This window comes from Ostrea edulis, chromosome 4 (genome assembly GCF_947568905.1).
Source record: "Ostrea edulis chromosome 4, xbOstEdul1.1, whole genome shotgun sequence".
Taxonomy (NCBI): domain Eukaryota; kingdom Metazoa; phylum Mollusca; class Bivalvia; order Ostreida; family Ostreidae; genus Ostrea; species Ostrea edulis.
In genome coordinates, this window is record NC_079167.1 from 41295263 (window position 1) to 41319553 (window position 24291).

At 34.8% G+C, this 24291-nt stretch overlaps 2 protein-coding genes across 3 annotated transcripts in view; one reads left to right on the forward strand and one right to left on the reverse strand.

Moving 5' to 3' along the window:
* The window catches only part of LOC125670134 (uncharacterized), a 73621-nt gene extending 51737 nt beyond the window's left edge, over window positions 1–21884 (reverse strand). The window contains exon 1 of one of the 2 annotated variants that reach the window (XM_048905118.2): window positions 21635–21884. In XM_048905118.2, coding sequence (XP_048761075.2) covers window positions 21635–21701 — 67 coding nt within the window. In that variant the 5' untranslated portion in view covers window positions 21702–21884. The remainder of the gene's footprint in view (window positions 1–21634) is intronic. The other variant, XM_056162641.1, reaches the window with a different exon arrangement.
* The window catches only part of LOC125670090 (uncharacterized), a 675065-nt gene that overhangs the window by 336519 nt on the left and 314255 nt on the right, over window positions 1–24291 (forward strand). The window lies entirely within an intron of this gene.

The window sequence follows — 24291 nt, forward strand, 5'->3', positions numbered from 1 at the left end:
GATGGATTTGAGTTTCTCCGCAAAAAATACTTTGAAGTCAGAACAAACATTTATTTAATGGGCTTTCGCCAATTGATCAATATCTCAATTGAAAACGGTTCCACAGTCCCGTAAAGTTATACCTTTATCACTAATATGTTTTGTGTTTCATGTGAAATCCAAAGACATTAATGCATTATTCATCGTCTGTCATACTTCCGAATTCGCGTTCCAATCCAACTGAATGCTTCTAACAATTAAAACAGTGTATTTCAAAGGCATGTGTATGAGATCACCGGAAACTTGTATCGCGAGATCACCGGAACTTGTATCGCGAGAGCACCGGAAACTTGTATCGCAGATTACCTTGCTGTGTGGACTTCTTGTGGTTTACAAGTACCGAAAATATATCTGCAATATCTGCAGATATATGTTAAAATCATTCATATTCCAGGTAAACCAGAGCCAAAAAAAAAAAAAAAAATGAATAAATAAAAATGTAACATATGGATGTATAATTTCTTTTCGTATATGACTGATATGAATAGATATAATATCACCCTGGAATACAATTACCACAGTTCTTCATGAAAGGTGAAGATAACGAACAGTAATAAATCTCATAACTCCTATAAGCAATACAAAAAAGAGAGTTGGGCAAACACGGACCCCTGGATATACCAGAGGTGGGATCAGGTGCCTAGGAGGAGTAAGCATCCCCTGTTGACCGGTTACACCCGTCGTGAGCCCTATATCTTGTTCAGGTAACCGGAGTTATCCGTAGTCAAAATCAGTGTGCCAAGAACGGCCTAACAATCGGTATGAAACAAGTCAGACAGCATTTGACCCAATGATATAACAGTCCCCTTTGGATTCATCTGTGACACTGTTAACCATAATTCTGCCAGAAGTAATAACATCACAATTAGATGTCAAGATTCTCAATACAAATGGAAACATCGGAAGCTTGTTCAGCAGAGCGGGCGCTCGCGACTGCCCACCTCTAGCATTCGGATTACATCGGGAATATTCGAGGGCGACCGCTCTGTTGCATGTAGGCTTCGGGAATGAGGATCCGGTATAATGCATTATATAGTAGTAGTGAGATTAATGAAGGGCACATGAAATATCGCTGTTTGTATCACTTCCAGTGGCGGATTTAATGGGGGGGGGGGGGGGCGCAACCGGCGCGCGCCCCCACTAAAATTTTCAAATTTAAGGTAAATCGGGGTATCTTGAATAGAAAAATGTACTAAACGATAAAAGAAGCAATCATTTCTTTGAATCCCGGAGAAATAAATGACAAAATCTTTTGATTTCTTTATTGGGAGAACGTAATTTTGTTCCAAAAACCCTTAAAATTTGCGTCATTTTATTAATTTCACCTTATTAGAAATGGTAGGAAATGGTACAAATGACTAAATAGGAGACATATTTCAAGCCCTATTAAATCTGTAAAATCCCAGACCCCCTACCTCATAAAGTGGCGCCCCCCGTAACCGCAATTCCTGGATCCGCCCCTGACTTCTGAATATTTACAAGAGAAGGCACAGAAAGTTTAGAAGTGTTTATTTTATGCTTAGATATTGATGATAAACAATGTGAATGAGACTGGCACGGTGTATCTAAATAAAACCTCCACAGATTCAGATATTGAAAGTGTAAGTAGATATTTCTATTTTCCCACCATAGTATTTCATTTCTTACCCCCCCCCCCCTCCCCTAGGAAACTTGACATACATATATACATATCAGGATTCTAAATGAGTGCTCTTAACAGTGTTTTGTTTCTTCAGATCAATTGAATTTGTACATGTATGTAACTTAGTAATTATATGAAATCGACATTGAAATAAATACCACCGATTGCAGCTCATATTTCTTTACTGTGTTTCATTTCAGAATTACAGAAAGTTAAACTCCAGGGAAATGCGTAAGACTGGCTGATGCATAATTTATCCTAAATGTCAAATTGAGTATGTTTCAAACAAAAGTACAGACATGTATACATTACAAGAAACACGAACCCATCATTTTCCAATACAATTTTTATGAAATCGATAAATAAATTATACACTTCTCGTATCTTACGAATGATTTACATTGTGAAAATAAAATCATGATTGATATTTTTGAAATATTTATCATATTGTCCTTATAATTCTTTTGATTATAAATTGAAAGTGCACTAGAGATTTAGCCATTACAGTGCCAAATTTTCTTTAATATGTTTTTAGATGATTCCTTATAAGAGTCTCTATTGATCACTGCTCTTTATCTTCACCTTTTACATATATATTTCGGTCCTTTTTGTGTCAAACAAAGACTTTGATATTGCATAGAGTCAATGGTTTATTGACGAGAAGGTGAAAATAACGAACAATGATCAATCTCATAATTCCTATAAAGAATACAAAATTAAGAGTAGGGCAAACATGGACTCATGGACATACCAGAGGTGGAATCAGGTGGCTAGGAGGAGTAAACATTCTCTGTTGACCGGTCACACCCGCTGTGAGTCCCATATCTTGATCAGGTAAACGGAGTAATCCGTAGTCAAAATCAGTATCATCATACTATGTAAAGAATAGTAGGATGTAGTCCTCTCCGACCTTCTTGGGGGGGGGGGGGGGGGTGAGGGGGGGGGGGGGGGCTACAACTCCTTAGGATCTACATAATGGTGCAGTTACTGGAGTGATTCACTTCCGCAACATTTTCGATCATTCTGAAAATTTGCTGGTTTTCTTTACTTAATCTATCATATGTTTCCTAGTCAATATATATATATGTATATTCACAACCTGCAACGTACGATTTGTAAGTCTCTATTCTACCGTTTTCAAAAATTTCCATAATTCCAATTTTTCGATTCATATTGTGCGCCATGTTTGATATACTGAAGCTGAACTTCCGGTTGTCAAATTATTTATATATGCCCATATAAGGTAGTGTTTACATCAGTGTACGCGTATGGAGGAGAAAACGATTTCGTCGATGTAAGAAAGGTTTAAATTTGATATCAAGTTAAAAAACGATTTCGTCGGTAAAGGAAAAGTTTAAATTTGATATCAAGTTAAAAGACGATTTCATCGGTAAAGGAAAAGTTTAAATTCGATATCAAGTTTAAAAACGATTTCATCGGTAAAGGAAAGGTTTAGATTTGATATCAAGTTAAAAAACGAACAACAGAGTGTAATCTTTTTCTTTGTCGGAATGGCTCGAGTCCGTATTGCACAATTACATTGTGTACATTTTCGCGCTGATTGTCAAAATTTTGGAATTTCAGAAGATTCACTTACAAGATCTCGCGATAACAAGCATGCCAGAGCAGACAAAAATTTTGCATGTTGAACATGATATCTAATTTTTAAAAACCCACCTTTATTAGACATGCCTAAGCGCAAAGTTGATACTCTTTTTAATATAAACAACATTACAGACAAATACACGGAGCTTATTATAGGTTATTCATATAAATATTTAGCATACATGTAATTACGAAGATCCCAAAATGGAATTGTAGCCCTCTCCCGAAAACGCCAGAATAAGAAAAAATCGAAGAAGGTTACATCATTGCATCTGCATGTATGAAAAAAACCGGCCTCACAATTGGTATGAAACACGACAGAGAGCATTTGAGCTAATCACAGGTTGTATTTGCAAAATAAGGATATTATAACGATCATAGAATTTGCAAAATGCTGACTTTAAACGAGACCGAGGAAACTCCTGTAACATCAACTTATTTTTCAGTAGTCTGCCTCAATTTAGAATTAATCATACGCAGATCATGCTCTAACATGAAAGTAAACTTTAAAAATTGTTCAGGTTACTCTACTCTTCTCGAGACTTCATTCACAAGATATAAGATTGTCTTTTTACATGTGAGAATTCGGATTGTGTAACATTCGCTCCCTGTTATACCTCTTGACATACTCTCGCGAGAGTGCTATGAACCGATGACGAGAATTACTGCGGGAAACATAGTCCTGCAATCCCGCGAGAATTTTCTTTTAGTGACCAATTTTCATTTGATAACAGCAAACAAATTGCTATAAGTATTACTGGCTGAGATATTTCAAAACGTCAATGATATTACATGTTTCCTTTTCGTCATCAAGGACATTTTTGAGATTATAAAACATGAAACCGTGATTAGGCAATTCATCAAATCACGACGTCTGGTGTGGTTGGGGTAGGTGGTTCTTTCTGGTTATTTTCTTGTTTTCTATTTTTGCTTTGCTTTGGTAAATTTCACGAAAGAGAGAGATTGACAAGTATTTCAAATGTCTGAAAGTCTCTCACCTACAAATAAAACTATAACCTACATATGTATGTCGGGGTAGTAAAATATTCATGTACCCGTGAGAGTTTTCATGCATAGAGAAGTATTGTACAACTATTATGAAACTGTTACAGCGTACACACTTATAATGAATTCACACTTGCAGTAAAACACAGTTACAATGTACACACTTAAAATGAATTCACACTTACAGTAAAACACGGTCACAGCGAACACATTTATAATGAATTCACACTTACAGCAAATATATTTTCATGCCCTGTAGTTTTAAAACATATTATGAATTAACTGGATATATCAAAGTACGTTGATGACGAATTAAATATCATCTGTCCCCAGCGCTTTGCTATCAGCATGTTTTGCTCTAGTTTGAACAGCGCTCATTGACATATAAATGACATCTTGTTTGTTCATCCATTACACCATTTAATTGGATTGTTTCCTATCAACCTTTCAGAGTTGACAGCATGATGGAATTGTCTATAGACTGACAAATTTACATTTAACAAAACCCCAAACATATCACGTAAGCGAGAGGTTGTTTACAATCGAATCCAAAATGACTATCAAAGAAAAACTTGCATGTGTCAAATGATTAACAAAATTGATAATTAGATACAAGTTTTCAATAATGAACTACAAACGAATGTTAAAAAGAATGAAATGTTTTCGTAAAATTTCAATTTTAGAGCAATCTGATTAAAATCAGATCCCATGATCCGCTCACGTAGATCGCTACACTAATGTGCATAATACATAACCCTCCAAACCTAGTGTAGCGATCTACGGGAGCGAATCAGAGGATCTGATTTTAATAAGATTGATTTTAGAGAGATGAAAAATGAAGTAACCCGTGGTATTGTAGTTTAAAAAGATACGCCCACCTCTGGTGGGTCCAGGGGTCGGTGTTTGTCCAACTCTCTAATTTGAATTGCTTATAGGAGTTATGAGATTGATCACTGTTTGTTATCTTCACCTTTTATGCATATTAAAACGGACCCCTGGACCTACCAAAGGTGGGATCAGGTGACTAGGAGGAATAAACATCCCTTGTTGACCGGTCACACCCTCCGTGAGTCCTATTTCTTGACCAGGTAAACGAAGTAACCCGCTATTAAAATCAGTATGTAAAGAACGGTCTAACAATTGTTACAGTATGAAACATGTCAGACAGCATTGGACCAAATGTCAGATTGCATCTGCAAATAAGATCGTTATATCGACCATAAGATTTTTGACATAGTTACTTTTAACGAGACTGCTGAAACTCCTGCATCATTAACTTATTCGTAAGTAGCCTACCTCGATTAAAATGATCATACTTGTTTATTTGTTTATTTATTTAGGAATAGGCACATACACAATATAAATACAAGACAATATCACAGAGGAACACATAGTTAAAACAAAAGTTGTTGTTAAATACATAAGATAAAAAGGTAAATTTTAACAGCTATTTGACTTTAAGAGCACAGTGAGTAAATTAATGTATACACGTATGGCTATGCCAAGGATAACTCATGAAAGCCATATAGCTTATTTCCAATGGGGTCCTTCATACGCAAAACATAGTCGTCAGTTCAGAGACATGAACACCATCTGCAGATGATAATGGGATATTACTGCATAAATGTGGAAATTTACTATGGAGACGCTGAAGCCATCCTGTTTGTCATAAAGTTGAGTTGTTGATTTAATTTTCAATAAGATATGCTGGTATGAAGCAAATGTGGAAGACTCTAATGCAAGGTGAAGATAACGAACAGTGATCAATCTCATAACTCCTATAAGCAATACAAAATAGATAGTTGGGCAAACACGGACCTCTTGACACATCAGAGGTGGGATCAGGTGCCTAGGAGGAGTAAGCATCCCCTGTTGACCGGTCACACCCGCCGCTAATGTGTCTTTTATTTGGACACGTGAGTGAAAATAAGTATCATTGATAGAATAAAACGTCTTCGGTATATTTAATGCCGAGATTTTTAATTCTTATGTAGAAGTTTTCGAATGTACTACGGTAACCAACATATTTATATAAAATCAAAATACGACTATAAAAATATGTATCATCTATCATCCAATACGAATTTGCAAGAAATGATGAGATATCCCCATAGAAAGTCTAAAAGCATGTTAATAATCACTAGTTAATGACCTACACAATGGTTGGAAGCGTCCATGTTGTACAAATTTCGCCTTTCCTGAGATTGCCGGAGAGGCTAGAGAAGTCGTAGTTGAATGTGAAGGATACAAAACATATTTACAGTTATGCGTATAATTGTTTTTGAAGATCGATCTTCTTCATTGAAATTGAATTGCAAATTTGGCTATGGTAGACGGTGTCCGTGACAATAAATTGAAGACTTTAATTGCAACTTTTACAATTTAAATTCATGCCATGGTTGGATCGGTACCTCGATCTGTCTAGATAAATAGACAGAATATTTAATACAGCATCCGATATTCAGACGACCATAAGGCTCAATAGATCGCACATTACTTATAGAGACCCGAAATTAAGATAATTCATCTTTTATAATATATTGAATCCTTGCATTTCTCTCTACAAAATATTGGAGGGACACTCCCCTATAGATGATAACTGCAGATCGTCAATGTTGTTTGTTTACGTCTCATCAAGAATTTTTCACTCCTTAAGTACCAGCGTTAAGGTCTGTAGCTATTTAACGCGCCAACACTTGCCGTGACACGTGACCTACGTTTTTAATGTCATATCCAAAAGAACCATGATTCTCACTTCTAAATGTCGAGCGTTTGACGAAGAAGCCATCACTACATATGTTTGCGCCGTAGGTTGGATGTAGCCATGGCAGGGGGGGGGGGGGGGCTCCAACTCACGACCTCCCGATTACGAAGCAAGCGCTCCAGCACTGAGCTACCGCGATCTATCAAGAGCAATACACATGCAGAGGAATGGATATGACATGTTAGGACTCTGTTGTCTAAAATGCTGATCCGACACTGTGGAATGGTGACCTTCACCTTCGACAAGACCGTTTTCAAAGTATGGAGTAGCACATTGGTGACGTTGTGAATCAAACAGACGATTAAAGAAAAAAAGCTAATCTTTCAAATCTACCTTCATTGGTCAAAGTATATTTGCTTAAAAGGACATACGGGACGTTTCTCAAGAATATATAATTTTTCGTGACATTTCACGTACAAAAATCGCTTGCATTTTATCTCGTTTTTACAAGCAAATATTTGGGTATATCACCACGTCTGTTTTAGAGTTAGCATATTTTGATAGGCCCTGGTTGATGCCCATGTGTTTTACACTGACTTCTATAAATAGATCTCACTGCAGCAGAGAAGGTTTTGGAATAATCGGTTATCGAACCCGGGACCATTGCAATACTAGTTATGTGATCTAACCCCTGAGCTACCTAGACCGATGTACGAAGTACGGTAATATTACTACAATGTAAAATTTAAACCTATTTCGGAAATCGTACGATGCCTATTGGTATTAAGGAGATGAATATGTTTTTTTAGAGAAAATGTCAGAATCTTTGCATATATCCCGTTATCCTTAATTGTTTGGAAGTTTCTGACGAAGACGTTTTTGGTTTCACATTTACTTTTTAAATTGTTTTATACAACATGCTATACTATACATGTAGAATACAGTCAATAGACAATGTTCATTGTGGTACTCGTGTGTTTTGATAAACCTAGTAGTACCTATAATTTCATTACATGTATTTACGTTCAAATAAAAGTACTGCATTGTCCTGTGGGGGAACAATCTTACACATGCATCACTACATGATAAAGTTTATTTGTTTACAAAAATAAAAATTAACAATAATATCTGCCAAATATAGGTTGTCGTGCATTGCAAAATTCGTTTAACATATCTTTTGAGCAATAAATTCTTTTTTCACATACAGCTTTTCTAAAGAAACCCTAAGTTTTCTTTTTCTTACTTATGAATACATGAAAGTATAACAATTTTTTCCCCTGTTTTCCAACTTTGATCAACAGAGAAAGTAGGGGTGAAACAGTTCATCACGTGACCAATTAATTTCCGATTACGTGAGAAACTATTGCACGATTACCAGATTAGGTAATAAAATAATTATTTCATGTCTGATTTGGAAACAGTCAACATTGTTGTAAGTTCGATCCCGATTTATCCAAAGATTTTTAAATAAAAGATAAATAGGAGTCCGTCCACTGCTAAACTGTAGACTGCGGGTTCGAGTCCAGTTGGGGTTTTACTTTTTTTCTTCAAATTGCCATCTACTAAAATAGCATTTTTTTTTTGGCCTAAAGAAAGTAAATTTTAAAGTTTTCAATTTCAAAACATTGTTGTACATATCCTCCACTTTTCATCCATATCAAATTTATTTGGTAAAGCACACCTTAAAGAATCACAGATTTAAGTTTATTATTACAGCTATTGTTTTGTATGGCTCACAAATAAGACTTAACAATGATACATGGACATGCAATAACGTAGTGTTTGACAAATAAATGAATTTGGGTGCTGATACATTCACTGTTTGGTTTATACAGGATATTGACCCTGTATAATCTGTTTAGCCCTCGGGTGCTGATACGGCTGTTGTAAAGCATATGAAAATACTTGTATCTATTACTAAGTATGCAAAAAAACCTACTAGATACGGGTATGTTCAGTTTATTCCACCTCAATTTTGATTTTACGCCAAAATGTTTCACACATAGTCATGAAATCGATGTTCAATGCGTAAATATCATCACAGTCGTTATATTTCGTTAAACGTTTGCTTTTAATTTCATGCAACAATTCATTATGTGAAACAAAAGCTGTGAATTTTTTTTTTCAAATTGGAAAGATTTTTTTGATATTAGTTGAACCTACAATATGCCAAGGATGCCTATGGTACGATAACAATATAGAAATAGAAAAAAACTTGTTTCAATTGTTCAAACAAAAGAGCTCTTAAATATTTGTCGCATCTGATTGCCTGGCAATGTTACAATTACGTGTATATTGAAACCAATTTCCCATTTTTTTTAAAAATAGATACCTGTTGGAGCCTCTCTTGCATTTGCCTATAAAATTCTCTACATAAAAACATTTGAAGTGGTTTTCTTTTGTCCTTATTGATACAAAGTGTTGAAATGTTTCTGTCAGATTTACTTTCTTATTCCCCCCTTATATGTATTCTCTAACTGTAAGGTACATGTAATGCCATTCTTAAACACCATTATTCGTATAAGGTATGTAAGTCAGCAAGATTAGACTGTTCTTATCCTCACTAATATCACCCACACATAACAGTCCCTTCTTGTACCGCTGTCTCCAAAAGTGGTTTTTTTTTCTATTTCTATATTGTTATCGTACCATAGGCATCCTTGGCATATTGTAGGTTCAACTAATATCAATTGGATTTCTAAATTCCCTATGGTATGTAGATATACTATGCATAAAAAGATGGTAAAAAATGCTAGAAAAATTAATCTAACACCTTGATTTGATCAAATTTTGTATAATGATTTCACTTCAACATTCTCATCCAATCTAATTTTAACAACAAGACTTTGTGTTCGAAATGTAGTACTACTGTGTGTGTGTGTGTGTGTGTCTTTGTGTGTGTCTGTGTGTGTGTGTGTGTGTGTTATAATAGAAACAATAACTCCTTTAGCTTTGGGTTTATCATTATTTCAAATGAATAGGTTTACTTCTTTATACCTATACAGATACTCAAGGAATTACTCTTTTCTAATTCTTCAGACAAAGTCTCTTTACTAATCCCCTTTAAACCTTTCTGTACGTTTCTGAGATCATTTTCAATAGAAACATCTTTTTTATCATCTGAGATTGGATGCTCGATAGTACACTTTTCAGTCTTTTTGATACCGGTATTTCACTTTTTAGTCTTTTTGATACCCGTATTTCCAGTATCCACCCGTTCTTTGTTTTAATCCTTACAAAGTTCACTTTCAATCCACACAAATGAAAAATATTCAATATACAAATTGATACCTTTTCACATCTTTTCAACAAGAGTTTCAACAAAACACATCTTTTCAACAAGAGTTTCAACAAAACACATCTTTTCAACAAGAGTTTCAACAAAACACATCTTTTCAACAAGAGTTTCGGCTAAACACAACTTTAGACCATCTCTTATACAGGTGTTATATTCTGGTAGATCACATGACAGTTGAGGTCATGGCATGGATTGCCTGTAGCAAGTTTTACTGAAGATCAAAATACAAGCGTAGCTTTAGGTAAACGTACATGCAACTTTCTATTCTTTTTAGAGAAGTAGACAGGCTTAGCCTATATCTACTTCTCTGCGCAAACCTTCATGTTTTGATTCTGGAAAAGGTGAACATGTAAATGCCGGAACCGGTTCACGCTTCGACTCAAATATGGCTGGATTTACTTTACAAACAAATTACCGGGAACATGTAAAAATGAATCAACAGCAAGCAAGTGTTACTTTCTTTATGACAGTTGCATTCATTAATATTGAAGTTGTGGAAATAACGTGTTTGTTAAGTAAATTCAGCCATATTTGAGTCGAAACGTCGGTTGAAGCATGAACCGTCAGGGTTCCAGAATTTACATGTTTTCCAGAATCAAAACATAAAGGTTTGCAAAGAGAAGTGGATGTAGGCTAAGCCTGTCCATTTCTTTACAGAGAATAGCAACTTACGTGAAATCTGCAATTTAGTGAAGGCCATATCTTACGAGTTGACGTAGATTTACATAAGATTTTACGTGTGACTGACGTTGGAAAACCGTAGGTACGCTCTTAACGATGATAGACATAATGATGCATAGAGTTCTTTGCACAGAATTCTTCGACGAGAGCGGGTTTTTTTTTTTAATTAAACAACTGGTACTTTGAACGAGGCCGATTTCATCTCGAGATATTGTTTTTGTAGGAGGATTTTATTGGAAATGATGGATGGGGGTGGATGCTCATCTTTCTTACACAAATACGGGTATAAACTAGTGGGTATTGTTTTTTACAAATAAACCCAGATGTCTCCCCTTCAAAGTTTGATTGTCTAATAACCGGGGCAATAATAATGAGTGCAAGCGTAAGAGGCAATAACAATTGATTGCATCAATATTACACCTAAGAATGGTGTATTGATGTTAAAGGGTTAACAAGTTACTTGAGAAATGAACACATTTTTTGCCTATTTCATGAATCATATTGACCAACACGACATCATTAGTTAGTTAGAGAGACATGATTTTGATTTGCTTCAGAAATGGGTCAAGATAAAAATTTCCTGCGATGCATTTAACCATGATCTCATCTCGTCTTAATGTCTGCTTTCCAAGGAATGGGTCAATGTAAAAAAAAATTGGTACAGTACACCTTGTCTTAAATCTGCCTTCCATGTTGTAAGTTTGAAAACCTAATAATGTCAAAGGGTTCTCAGGTTATGGTCTGGACTATACTTTGATGTAAAAGAGTGACCTTGACAATGTAAGTCGGTCAAGGTAAAAAATGTTGGTGATGTGCACCCCCTCCTCAATATTGCCTTTCCATATTACAAGTTTGCAGTCTTGATGTCAAACAAACCTTAGTTATGAAATCATCAAGTTTTTATTAAACATGACATTGAATGAAGAAATGGGTCAAGGTCAAAAATATTGGCACAGTACATATTGTCTTAATGTCTGTTTTCCATGTTGTAAGTTTGAAATCCTAATGTCAAAGGGTTCTCAGGTTATAGTCTTGACTATACTTTGATGTAAAAGAGTGACCTTGAATGAAGAAATGGGTCCAGGTCAAAGATTTTGGTACAGTACATCTTGTCTTAATATCTGCTTTCAAAGTTGTAAGTTTGAAATCCTAATGTCAAATAGTTCTCAGGTTATAGTCTTGATGTAAAAGAGTGACCTCGACACTGTAAGGGGATGAAGGTCAAATTGTTGGTGGTGTGCACCCCTCTTCCATATAACCTCTCCATATTCCAAGTTTTAAGTTTTAATGTCAAACAGTTGTCAAGTCAGCTTTTTGCCTGGACTATATTTTGACATAAAAAATTGACCTTGACTTTATAAATGGGTCAAGGTAAAAAAAAATTGGTGGAATTCCCCCTTTCCTCATTCCCCCTTCTCATATTCAAGTTTGAAGTCTTAATGTCAAAGCGTTCTAAAGTTACGGTCAATTCATGTTTTTCTTAATTTGACCTTGAATGAAGAAAGGGGTCAAGGTAAAAAATTTTGGTGCACTCTTCCATATCATCTCTCCATATTCCAAGTTTCAATGTCAAACGGTTGTCAAGTCAGCTTTTGGTTTGGACTATATTTTGACATAATTTTTTTTTACCTTGACTTTATAAATGGGTCAAGGTAAAAAAAGAATTGGTGGAATTCCCCGTTTCCTCATTCCTCCTTCTCATATTCTAAGTTAGAAGTCTTAATGTCAAAGGGTTCTAAAGTTATGGTCTATTCATGTTTTTCTTAATTTGACCTTGAATGAAGAAAGGGGTCAGGTCAAAATGTTTGGTGCAGTGCACCTTGTATTTATGTCCTCTTGCCACGTTCCAAGTTTGAAATCGTAATGTCAAAGGGTTCTCAGCTATTGGACTGGACTATATGTTGACGTAAAAGATTGACCTTTACTTTATAAGTGGGTCAAGGTCAAAAGTTTTGGGGGCGGGCACCCCTCCTCCATACCATCTCCTTATGTTCCCAGTTTGAAGTCTTAAAGTCAAAGGGTTCTCTAGTTAGGGCCTGGACAAAATTTGGTTGAAGAATATGAAGAAGAAGAAGAAAAATGACAAAAACAATGTCTCCCCTTTGAAGGGGAGACATAATTATGAAATCCTTAATCTTAAAGACCCCCCCCCCCCCAAAAAAAAAACAAACCACCGTACGGTTGCTCCACGGATCACTGAATGTGGGCGGAGCTTATCCATGGTCAATGTTATTTACCTGGCCAAGAGATCGGTTGTTGTGTATATTTTTCTGATATACACAGGAAATTTCTCAGGTTATTACAAATTATGCTTAGTGTCTTGATTTGTGCAAAAACAAAAACAAAAACAAAAAACAAAAAAAATTAAAATTTCTACCTACATGCATACCGCATTTCTATTTCCCGTAAACTTTCAAACTTGGTCATATTTATGTATTGCAAATGACAGGTTTAGCCCATTTCTAAACCTTTGCTTTTTAAAACTTCTAATTAAATTGTTATATATCGTATATAAATAATTTCCTAAATATAATAGTACCCGGCGTTTCCGGGCACTTCCTGGTGTCCCGGGAGTTCGCGGTGCCGTGGGTGTAGTAGGTAAAATATCCATGTTTCGAGAGAATGAATAAATCCAAGTAGATCTGTGTACATGTACAACCAAATGAAGAATGATCAAGATACCCCTCAATATGGGCCGTCTGTAGGGTTTCTGTAGCTGTAGTGTTTGCGTAATGGTGGTATCCCAAACAGAAGCTGACACGAAGTCTACCCCCCCCCCTCCTCTCTTTCTCTCTCTCTTTAGGGTTTCTGTAGACGTAGTGTTTGTGTAACGATGGCATCCCAAACAGAAGCTGACACGAAGTCTACACCCCCTCCTCTCTCTCTCTTTAGGGTTTCTGTGGAGGTAGTGTTTGTGTAACGATGGTATCCCAAACAGAAGCAGACACATAGCTAGTTTACCCCCCTTCTCTCTTTCTCTTACTCTCAATCATTGACTAAATGAGTAATTATTGTCATACGTATGCAACACTATTGCCATGCCATATTATTTCATCTATATTATCTCTCTCTCTTTATAAATATAAAACCGTGATAAATTATAAATAGCTCAATAACTCTCTCTCTCTCCCCTCTCTCTCTCTTTATCTTTATACATGTAAATATAAAACCGGAATAAATTATGAATAGAAATATCTTAATAACTCTCTCTCTCTCTCTCTCTCTCTCTCTCTCTCTCTCTCTCTCTCTCTATAAGGCCGTGATAAATTACACATTTAGCAATAATGCACAAAACTGTCACAAGGAAATCAAAACTTAATTGTTTTTAATCCATTTTCAACATTTCCCCTGTCCCGGGTTTACGTTAACTGGTCTTGGGAGCTGTCACAATAGGAGACCAGTTAAGAGAAAAGCAGGCTGACGTAAACAGAGTTGTGACTTAAACCCGGGACAGGGGCGTGTTGAAAATGGATTAAAAGCAAGTAAGTTTTGATTTCCTTGTGACGGTTTTGTGCTTTACTGTTAAATGTTTGAAAACAACTTGTCTATTGCGTGAATCCAGACATATCTTAGTCGAAACGTCGGTCGAAGCATAAACCGTCACCGACTCCGGCATTTACACGTTTTCCAGAATTGCTTGCGAAGAGAAGTCGATGAAGGCTATGCCTCTCGACTTCTCTAAAGAGAATAGTGTATTACCAGTGAATTTGAAACTGTTCTGTGGAATTGAACTGTGACTGAATTTGTAAAACTGTGACTGTTGTCAAAATGATTGGTATTATCACAACTCCCAACTGATTCCACAACTCTAAATCAACTCCCAATTGACCCATATCTATCAGTGTCTATTGTGTTGCCAGTGAATTGAAACTGTTCTGTGATTTGTGACTGTGATTTGGTGAAACTTGCTGTTGAAAAAATGAGTGCTTTTATCATAATGCATTGCATAATTGAGCTAGATATTGAGTTAATTTAACATACTCTAATTAAGTAACCATCCGCGGTTGACCCGGGGTGGTCTTTTCTGAACTTGTTGATTGATGTTGCATTTTGTATTGGTGTTGCTTTTATGTGGGTTTGCCCATATGAGCTGTTATTAAATGGCATCTCACAAATTCTTGTTTTATGCCGCGACCAATACTCGCCAAATAAAGTCTAAACTGGTTTTGTTTGTCTTTTTCTCTGTATAAATAAGTATAATTCAGAGTCGCCTCTCATGTAGCAGTTTTCTAATGCTACGTTTTTCGAGGAGATATGCTAAACAGGAAGGAGAAAAACAATGGAATTGGAATACGTTTAATTGAACATTAATAGTGAAATTTCAGTATTCGGATAATTATCCTGAAAATTGTATAGACATTTAAGTAAATACATTTGCATTGGTCGAGTATTTGTTTTTATATCCATATCTAGAAATGCTCGCAAATCGCGAGAAAAAGATAGAGTTTAAATATTTATGTATACATGTGCATACATTCAAAATAAAATTACATTTGCACATGATTCTAGAATAAAAATTTTGCTTGTAATTCTAGTTCAAAACTAAATTTGTACGACCTATGATTTAATCCAGTCCTCGCAGAAGGTAAATGTATATCAAATATAGACTTCCCATATCTCTAAGTATACTACAAAGTGAGTTATAATTATTTTCACAAGCCCTCATTGAACTCATGGACAAGAGACCATTGTAGAAATTGAGATCAGGTATGAATTATTACACCTTTGTTCATTAGATATTTATATGCATAGTCAAAATGCTACCGTCATACATCATCCCCCCCCCCCTCCTCAAGTTTCTCAGCTGTAATAATTTCCCCAACGAAAATGTTAATCGTTATCTTATTTTTAGATACTATACACGTATAGTATTTGTTAAAATGCTAAAAATCTACAATTGAACCTTTGTAGGTGCTGAGTACACTAAACGATTTGACCTCCGAAATCGGAGACCTAAAGAGAGTCTGTCTTCAATGAGTTACCAAGGTGTGTAATATAATTTGTAGAAAACTCGACATTATCCACTTTCCAGCTTAAGTAGCCGTAGCGACTTGTTATATAATGTAAAATCAATATAAGTTATGGTCTGCAGATTTATCAACCAAATCGTCAAAATAGAGAGGGTACAGAAAAGAACAGCTATAGGTTTGTGACAATCAACAACAACCCCATCGGTAGTGTCCCAGGGATGGCGGATTGGTTAGAGAGAGCTGGGGCGGCCGAATCAGAATCAAGGCCACTATGATGTACCGGGTTTTCAACTCTCTAGTTGTCATCGACCCCCCCCCCCCCCCCCCAGTTTAGTCAAACAGGATTCACGAGAGGACACCATCACTGGTTCCATACTGCTGACCACGGTGTATAAGAGCTGTTCTTTCTGTCCGTCATCAGGATATGGAATCAGCTGCCAAAAAATATCATCATGGCTAAATCTTTGGAGTCCTTTAAGACAGGATTCAGGGATTTGTACTGCCGCAAAAGGAGGCAGCGCATGTTTTTATCAGCATTTTAAATTATAAATACTTGCGTGATCCCCCCTTTGGCAAATGCTTCTAATACATAGTGAGACAATAACGCATGAATGACCCTTCATTTTACCGGAACAAGAGAAAGAAAAAAGAAAAGAAAAGAAAGAAGAAATACCAACATCCAAGAGGTTTACAAACGTATTTATGTACAAACCCCATATCCGTATAACTATTTCTTGTGTTAATTTCAAAAGCAGGAAAGCAAAGTAAATAGAGAATTAGTTTGATGTTTGCATATATTTTTGTTTGAACTTTAAATCATACAATCCGTTATAAAGTCGTTTACTTATAGGACGAATAAGAACTCAAAACATGTCCGGAATGCGACCGGAAGGGGTTCCGCTATTGATATGTATCACAAAACATCCCTCTCCATCATAGAAAGATGTCGAAGAAGTGAACAATCGATTGTTTTTCGTTCTTTTATTAAGTTGAAAGAGATGGTGATGCCCAGGTTCGTCTTAATGTCAATCAGGTACTGATTAATTATTCAAACTGTCAATTTATTCATGGATCAAAGAAGGGTAAACAAACGATAGTATACTTGCAATGAATATTCATAATACTACATATGTATAATGGTATTTTTACAGAGGCGGATTTACAGGGGTGAATGGGAGTGCAACGTTCTCTTTAGTAGAAAAAAACAAACATTTTTAACATAAGTCATTTTTGTCATTTCGGGTTCTTCAATCCCGATTTTTGCGCCGGAATAAGTACAAACTAGGGTCGCAAACCCCCTCCACCACTGAAAATTTATTGGATCCATAGTAACAGAAAAACCTATTCCTTTATATTTTTCTTTTGTATTTAAATTAGAAATTTGTATTGTAATACGAAAATAATTTTTAAATACAGTAATATGAATGTACTCGATTCAATACGTACTTCAAATTATTATTATTATTTTATTCATTTATAAAGCGCAAAATTACATATAGTTTCTATGACTTCCCTTTCGACATTTTGAAACCGTTCACGGACCTTGGAATTTTGAAGATTTGTCATTACTATTTTCTTGATCATGTAATGTCACTAATCTTGTAATCATATCATATTCTATCTGAAGAAAAAAAATCAGTTTGCTTCTCCGCCACGTTTTCCCACACCCACATCTCGCATGTAAGTGAAGGGGAAAATTTCCCCCGGATAATTTTGATCGAGTTGGCGTAAGCCTCGACCAAAATATCAATTTCAGAATCTGACCATTCTTGGTTTTCTGTCACTTATTTTGAAGCAGACGAAAACACGCAAAGCAAAAGTAATCAATACGCATGCGTAGTTTGCGCAACTGTGATAGTATATGTACCTTCTTTTGAAGAGTTCCAGTCGTAGTTAGGGAAAGTTTACTTCTACGTTTATGGACGTAAATACGACCTTTTATAAAACGCTTTCTACGTACACGTAAATTCAAGCATAAATCTACAACAAAATTTACGACTTCTGTCAAAACTCGGTACTGAATTATATACATAGTGTAAAAAATATAGTAGTTGTGTTTTTATTCTGGACCAAGAAGTGGTTAATGGAATTCTTCCGGTGAAAGCACTAGGAACAGACTGTATTCGTCACAAAATGTGGAACTCTTACTTTTAAAAAAATCACTGTGCATGGTCTTTAATAAAATGATATAAGAAAATACATTTTCAAAATAAAAAAATAGAACATATCACTTAGAAATGATTATAACCAACTTTCACTTTTGAATAGTGTAATCAAAGCATCGTTTTAAGCACATACATAAGTAGGTTCTTAACTTACCATTCAGCAGTTTTTCAATGAATAGAAATTAACTTTCCAAAACGTTTATTACTTACCAAATTAGACCAGATTAAGACACTCGTTGAATATTGATATATTATTGACACTGCTGAATAATCTTGTGGAGATCTGGAGGGTTATGATAATTTCTTCTTTGCTTAAAAAAAATTACTGCGAGAAATAATCTTATTGATGAATTAAATGAAGTGGATATTTAAAATACACATCTTCTTTGGAGCAATGAAATTCTGTCATTAGATGAAAATTGTTACATTTTCTTCGCAGTTCTTAAATTTATACACATTAATCAGCAGGCATGCTATCGAAAATGTCTGAAGAATATTCCTAAGATTTGACCTCAGGAGGTGTCTTAGGATTATACCTAGGATTGTCCTAATCCATATCTTCAAATTGATATAGAAGCTCTGATAGGACTATCCTAACTAGGACAGACGTACTCCTGACGTTATAAAGATGGTTTGTAAGAATTGAAACATAGGCTAGATTCATTTAAGGAGGTATTTTATATCGTCATAATGGCTGACTTCCTTTTAAAACATGGATGAAAATATAGATATCAGCAATATGTGTCTATTCATTACAAAGCTCACCGTCTTACTGAGTAGCGAAGTAGGTTAGCACGACGACTACTGAACTGTAGATCGCAGGTTCGAGTCCATCAGGGGTTTAATTATTTTTTTTTTCAGATTGGTTTCTACTTTTAGTAGATGGATGAAAATATTTGTCTACTTCTTTTCGATACAAAAACGAATCCGAGTATCTCAGTGGGTTAACCTGTCGACTGCTGATCTGCAGATCGCGGGTTTGAGTCAAGCAAGGGTTATAATATTTTTTTCAGATTACTTTCATCTAAACCTGTATTTAAAAAAAAACTAAATAAAATGAATTTGAAAGTTTTCGATTTCAAAATATTGTTGTACACATCTTCCACTTTTCATCCACCTCAATTTTCTCTGGTGTAGCAGCCCTTCTTAAGCGTGCTTGTGACATTTACATATTATATAGATATCGCGTAAGATGATCTAATTTTATATACACATGTAATATTTAGCAAAAACTTGTTTCTTTTACAAAGAAAGTATATCGCGAAAAAATTTCGTGCCGGATGTCTCTTGTTCCCGTTGACGAATGCGGACGATTATAAAACTCGGACATCAGCTTCGGCCGATTTGACCGACACCCCCTGCACATGCAAATACAAAGCGCGTATTATCTCTTTTTGGCTTACAATTACACTTAGTAAAGAAACAAAAATAGCGAATCTCCTGTTAAAACAGTACCGATATTATAAACCAATACGCGAAAAAGATTGCTTGGTTTAAGAACGTCTCAAATATCCTTAACAATTGCGAACTTTCAAACAATGGCAAAATAACACATGTAATCCAAATTGGCTAAAGTCAAAAGTAAAACTTTGCTCGATCAATTCAAACAAAAAATGGAATTCTGACGATATTTTAAAGCGCTACCCAATAAACCAAATATTACAGAATGTACAAAGACGAATTAAAATTCGAAAAATATTTCACATCATATCCAGAAAAAATGCTCTCGCGTTTTGTAAATTTCGAGCCTGTATATTGAAACTGGACGCTGGCGAAATGAACCCAGAGAAACAAGACTTTGTACTGAATGATATTCGTGATGAATTCCTCTACAATTTTCCTTGCAAGTCTCTGATTGATGTCAGAAAGCAATGGTTATCACCGAAGAAATATGTTTCAAAAACATTGCATTAAAAATATAATGAATTCAAACAAGCAATCTTTTCTAAGAAAACTATGATCCTTTATAGGAAGCATTAATAAAATATGCCCCCAACCTAATGACTACTCGAATCGTAAACTGCATATGCTGTCAGTTTCCATACTCACGCATGCCTTAAACATTTAATGATTTACTACTATCACGTTTATGTAAAATACTAAATCTCTGTTTACAATTGTGTAATTGTGATGAGATAAATCATTTCAGTTCAGATATTCCCCATATCTAAGCATAAAAAATTTAAGACGTCTCTTAAGTGCATCTTAGAAGGGGTATTGGTATATGTCCTAACTTGAGGGGAAATCCTAAGATATATGATTCAATGGTCTTACTTAGGACCAAGATATGTGAAGTTTATCTTAAGCTATGTCTTAGTCCTCAGACGGCTTCTATAGGAGGCCAGCGTATTCAAATGACTTGCCAGCCTTCACAGCGCATTGTATTTCCTGTCTAATGCATAGGCCTATACCATAAATCTGGTTTCGCGTTGAATGAATGTTTGCAAAATTGGGACAAATTGCTATATATCAATATTGTTGTACTTAATTTTTCAAATTAGTTTCGTTACTAGAGAACAACATGGGGGGTTTTATTTTCGCGAAAATATTTTGCGAATTTCATAGACCGGCAAAATTGTCAAAATTTTATCTACAGCAGAAATAACTAGATTTATGGTATTTTCATTAACTATATATGCATTTTCAGGACAAGTTTTTATCACTGTAGTTTGCACGAAGATGCCCCGGATTTTACTTATGTTATGAAATATGTCCAACCCAATACAATCAAAGCCGTATTCGTTCCACAGACGATAGCAACATTGTCAATATATTGGCAATGGTGTTTGCACGAAACAACATGCTGATTCTTTCGAGTTAAAATGCCTGAGGCAACGAATAAGACATTAAATCTCTTCATGACTCCATGCAATTTTACTCTCATCCAAGCAAAACTATTCTCGCGCCATACAATCTATACATGTATGAGCGCTAACATGGCGTTTCAGTTTCAATATCTAGATATTACAACGCATTTTCTGCATTGTAATTAGCATCCCTTTAATCGTGAAGTCATGATATTGTCAGAATAACAGTGTTTGGAACTTTGATATTTTTCTAATTACTATTATTTTTAAGAACCACGTAAAATCATTTTGATGATTTTAAAAATCTATGTTTTGCTTTACGAACCGACTTTGTAATTTCATGATTAAAGACAAAACTAATCTGTAGTTTTGAATTAAATATTATCCACCCCACCCAAGATATTTAGTCATGATTTACAAGTCCATGGTAAATGGTTGTAAATAATAGACAGAATTTCTGGTGATTCTAACATCATCTTTCCAGTTAATAAATTCATTGCTATTAATATATCTTTTTTTTAGTAGTCAAATATAGTTTAAACATTTTTTTGAATAAATTGAAAAAACAAAATAAAAATAATAAAACACCTAGATCATTCTCGTAAAAAATAAGATTCCAAGGGATGTTCGTGTTCACTTGTCGTCCTCTCCCCTGAGTAAAACTTTCGTCAATCCATAAAATCCTAAATGATGATGAAATATTCAAACATAAAATTACCTGCATTTGTCTGTTGAATGTTGAAAAGTAACAAAAACGTAAAAAGTATCGCATGCATATTATCCATCCTTTGATGTAGGTTTAAACAGCAGACAAATCCTCAATCCATGGTATTTCAACTGTTCTGGTTTGACCGCGCGTCCTCGCCGTTCGGCGTCTATGTGTGTTTTTTAAAATTTAAGCGGTGTTCATTAAGAGATAGAAATTGTATATATCAATATCCCGCTCTAATTAGTGTATGATTCTAAGTGGATGGGAATTGACGGGAAATCAACATGTGCTTCCCTGGGTGTCGTCATCGAACGGTTTTTCAATGGTTTGAAGGAATTCACATCGATTATTTCTCAGGTTGAATTCACGCTTCGTGAAGCTAAGTGATGGTAGTATATACCGTATATACAACTGATATCAATTACATTTCACTTGAAATGTGAAATTTCAGAGACAAGGAAATCGATACTATTTAATTAATACAACAATACATATTTCCATGTTGAATAACACTTTATAGAAACAGCCTTTTCATTCTTTTAGATATTGAATCAGAATTAGATATATAAACATGAAAGAATTTATGCGTATTGTCTACTTCTCGTCGATAATATTTAAATCGACAGGGTTAAAAACACCAGTCGTTATACTGGGAACCATTCTCATCTCTTCAAAATGCATGCACGTCTGTGCACCATACTTTTCGATATAAGTGTCATTTAAGAAATACATTAAACATTCATGTCTTGAAAATACACGAGGACATAAACTGCCATGCTGCACACCAGCATACTTCATAAAGCGCTTTAGCAATGCTGTTCATACCTTCATGAATTTTTAAAAACCGATATTGATTTTTTATATTTACATTTTATTTTCATTTCTGTCAGAATATTCCCAGCCATTAAAATAGTCATATTATATTTTTCAAAGATCCATTCGCACCTTGTTCACATTCATGAAGAAATGGCTTGGATTTCAACTGGTAAAATATCGAAGGTAAAAGCAGTGGAAATGCAAATACAATTGATTTACTATTTCGATTTCGCACATGATAACCAAAAGCAATGTTGACTTATAAAACCAGCATACATCAGTAAGCTTCTTTATTCGTTCTGCAATTTTTCCTGTTACGCTTAGCTTCTATCCTTTTGATGAATTTTCACGTACCTTTAATTTTACATTTTAACATACTTTTAATTATTCATTTTAACGTACTATTAATTATTAATTTTTGCTTAATTGATAAGTACACGTCGATAACTTGCAATTCTGTTTGATTACGTTTAACAAAAAAACTGCTTTGAAACTTCAGTGACTATACTTAGTACTTCACAGGGGATGGAGAGAATGTTTTTCTCCCTCTCAAAAAGAGAATGACAAGCGAAATTATAAATATTTGGTCAAAACGTCCATTCTGAATAATATCTGTATTCCATTCCAATTTGGTTTTTATAATGGAATAATATAATATGAATAATTTTGTAAGGTAAGATTTACAAGGTGGCTATATTTCAGCCATTTTTGTAGAAACATACTGGGGCAAAAGGTTCGATTTTTTATTTAAAAAAATTAAAATATCAATAATATCTTGGAGAGAGACTCATCGTTCCAAGGAACGGGGTTCTGCTGACGACAAACGCAATCTTCATAACCCAGGCTTACCCCCTCTCTCTAATTTAAAAACAATGCATTCGTACAGAACTCAATAAAAGTACAGCATTGTCAAGTATTTTCACTCACAGTTCCTCTCCAATTTCTTCGCGTTGTTGATAAATGCAAATAATTAAAAGTACTTTCCAACACACAAAAAGTATTTGTCTACACTTAAGTATCCCTTGTGTATATACTATTTGTAGATGTGAATACGTCACGTGTACATCCACCGCAGGTGACTTTGGAAAACTAACTTTGTCCCATGTATATGGCCCAGATCGAATAAAACAAATACCAGGTAAAAAGTACAGTTTATTATTGTATGTACCGAGGAAACACCTGCATCTACTCACGTCTAAATCTGTTTTGTTCATGCCATCATTTTTGGTAATTAAATTACATTTACAGCCTTTTGGCATAATTTTAATTTCTATTTCCATACCTTACACACGCAGCAGAGAAGTGTCAGCTATGAGTTAGTGTGTCCAGTTGTACCTCTACATAATTCAATATTTATCATGACTGAGAGTTTTCTCTCATGTATGGCTCCTATTACGTTCTGATTATTGCGTTATTCTAAACCAGTGAATTAAATCACATATGTTTGATAAAATTTCACAGCTTTGTGCTATAAAAGGATAATATATGTAAATTTTATTGGCTACATTTTGTACAAAAAGTAATGGTAATAATCCACATTTTAGAGAATAGCAGGGAATTTTTTTTTTTTTTTTTTTTGCAGTTATAAATCAGCAATTTATAATTATGAGCTTTGTAAAAATAAATTAATAAATTCAATGAGCTTGAAAAACAGGAAGTGGTTAAATGGATCCTAAACTGTTTTGCGAGAAACCAACAGTTGTTCAAATTGTTCATATCTTGAATATAAAGTCACTCACTTGTCAAACAAACAAAGGATTTTAAATCCAGCGATTGGTGTAAGATAAACTGGAATTGACGTAAATGATACATTATAATGTATATACTTTAATTGTTTTCTTTCTTATATT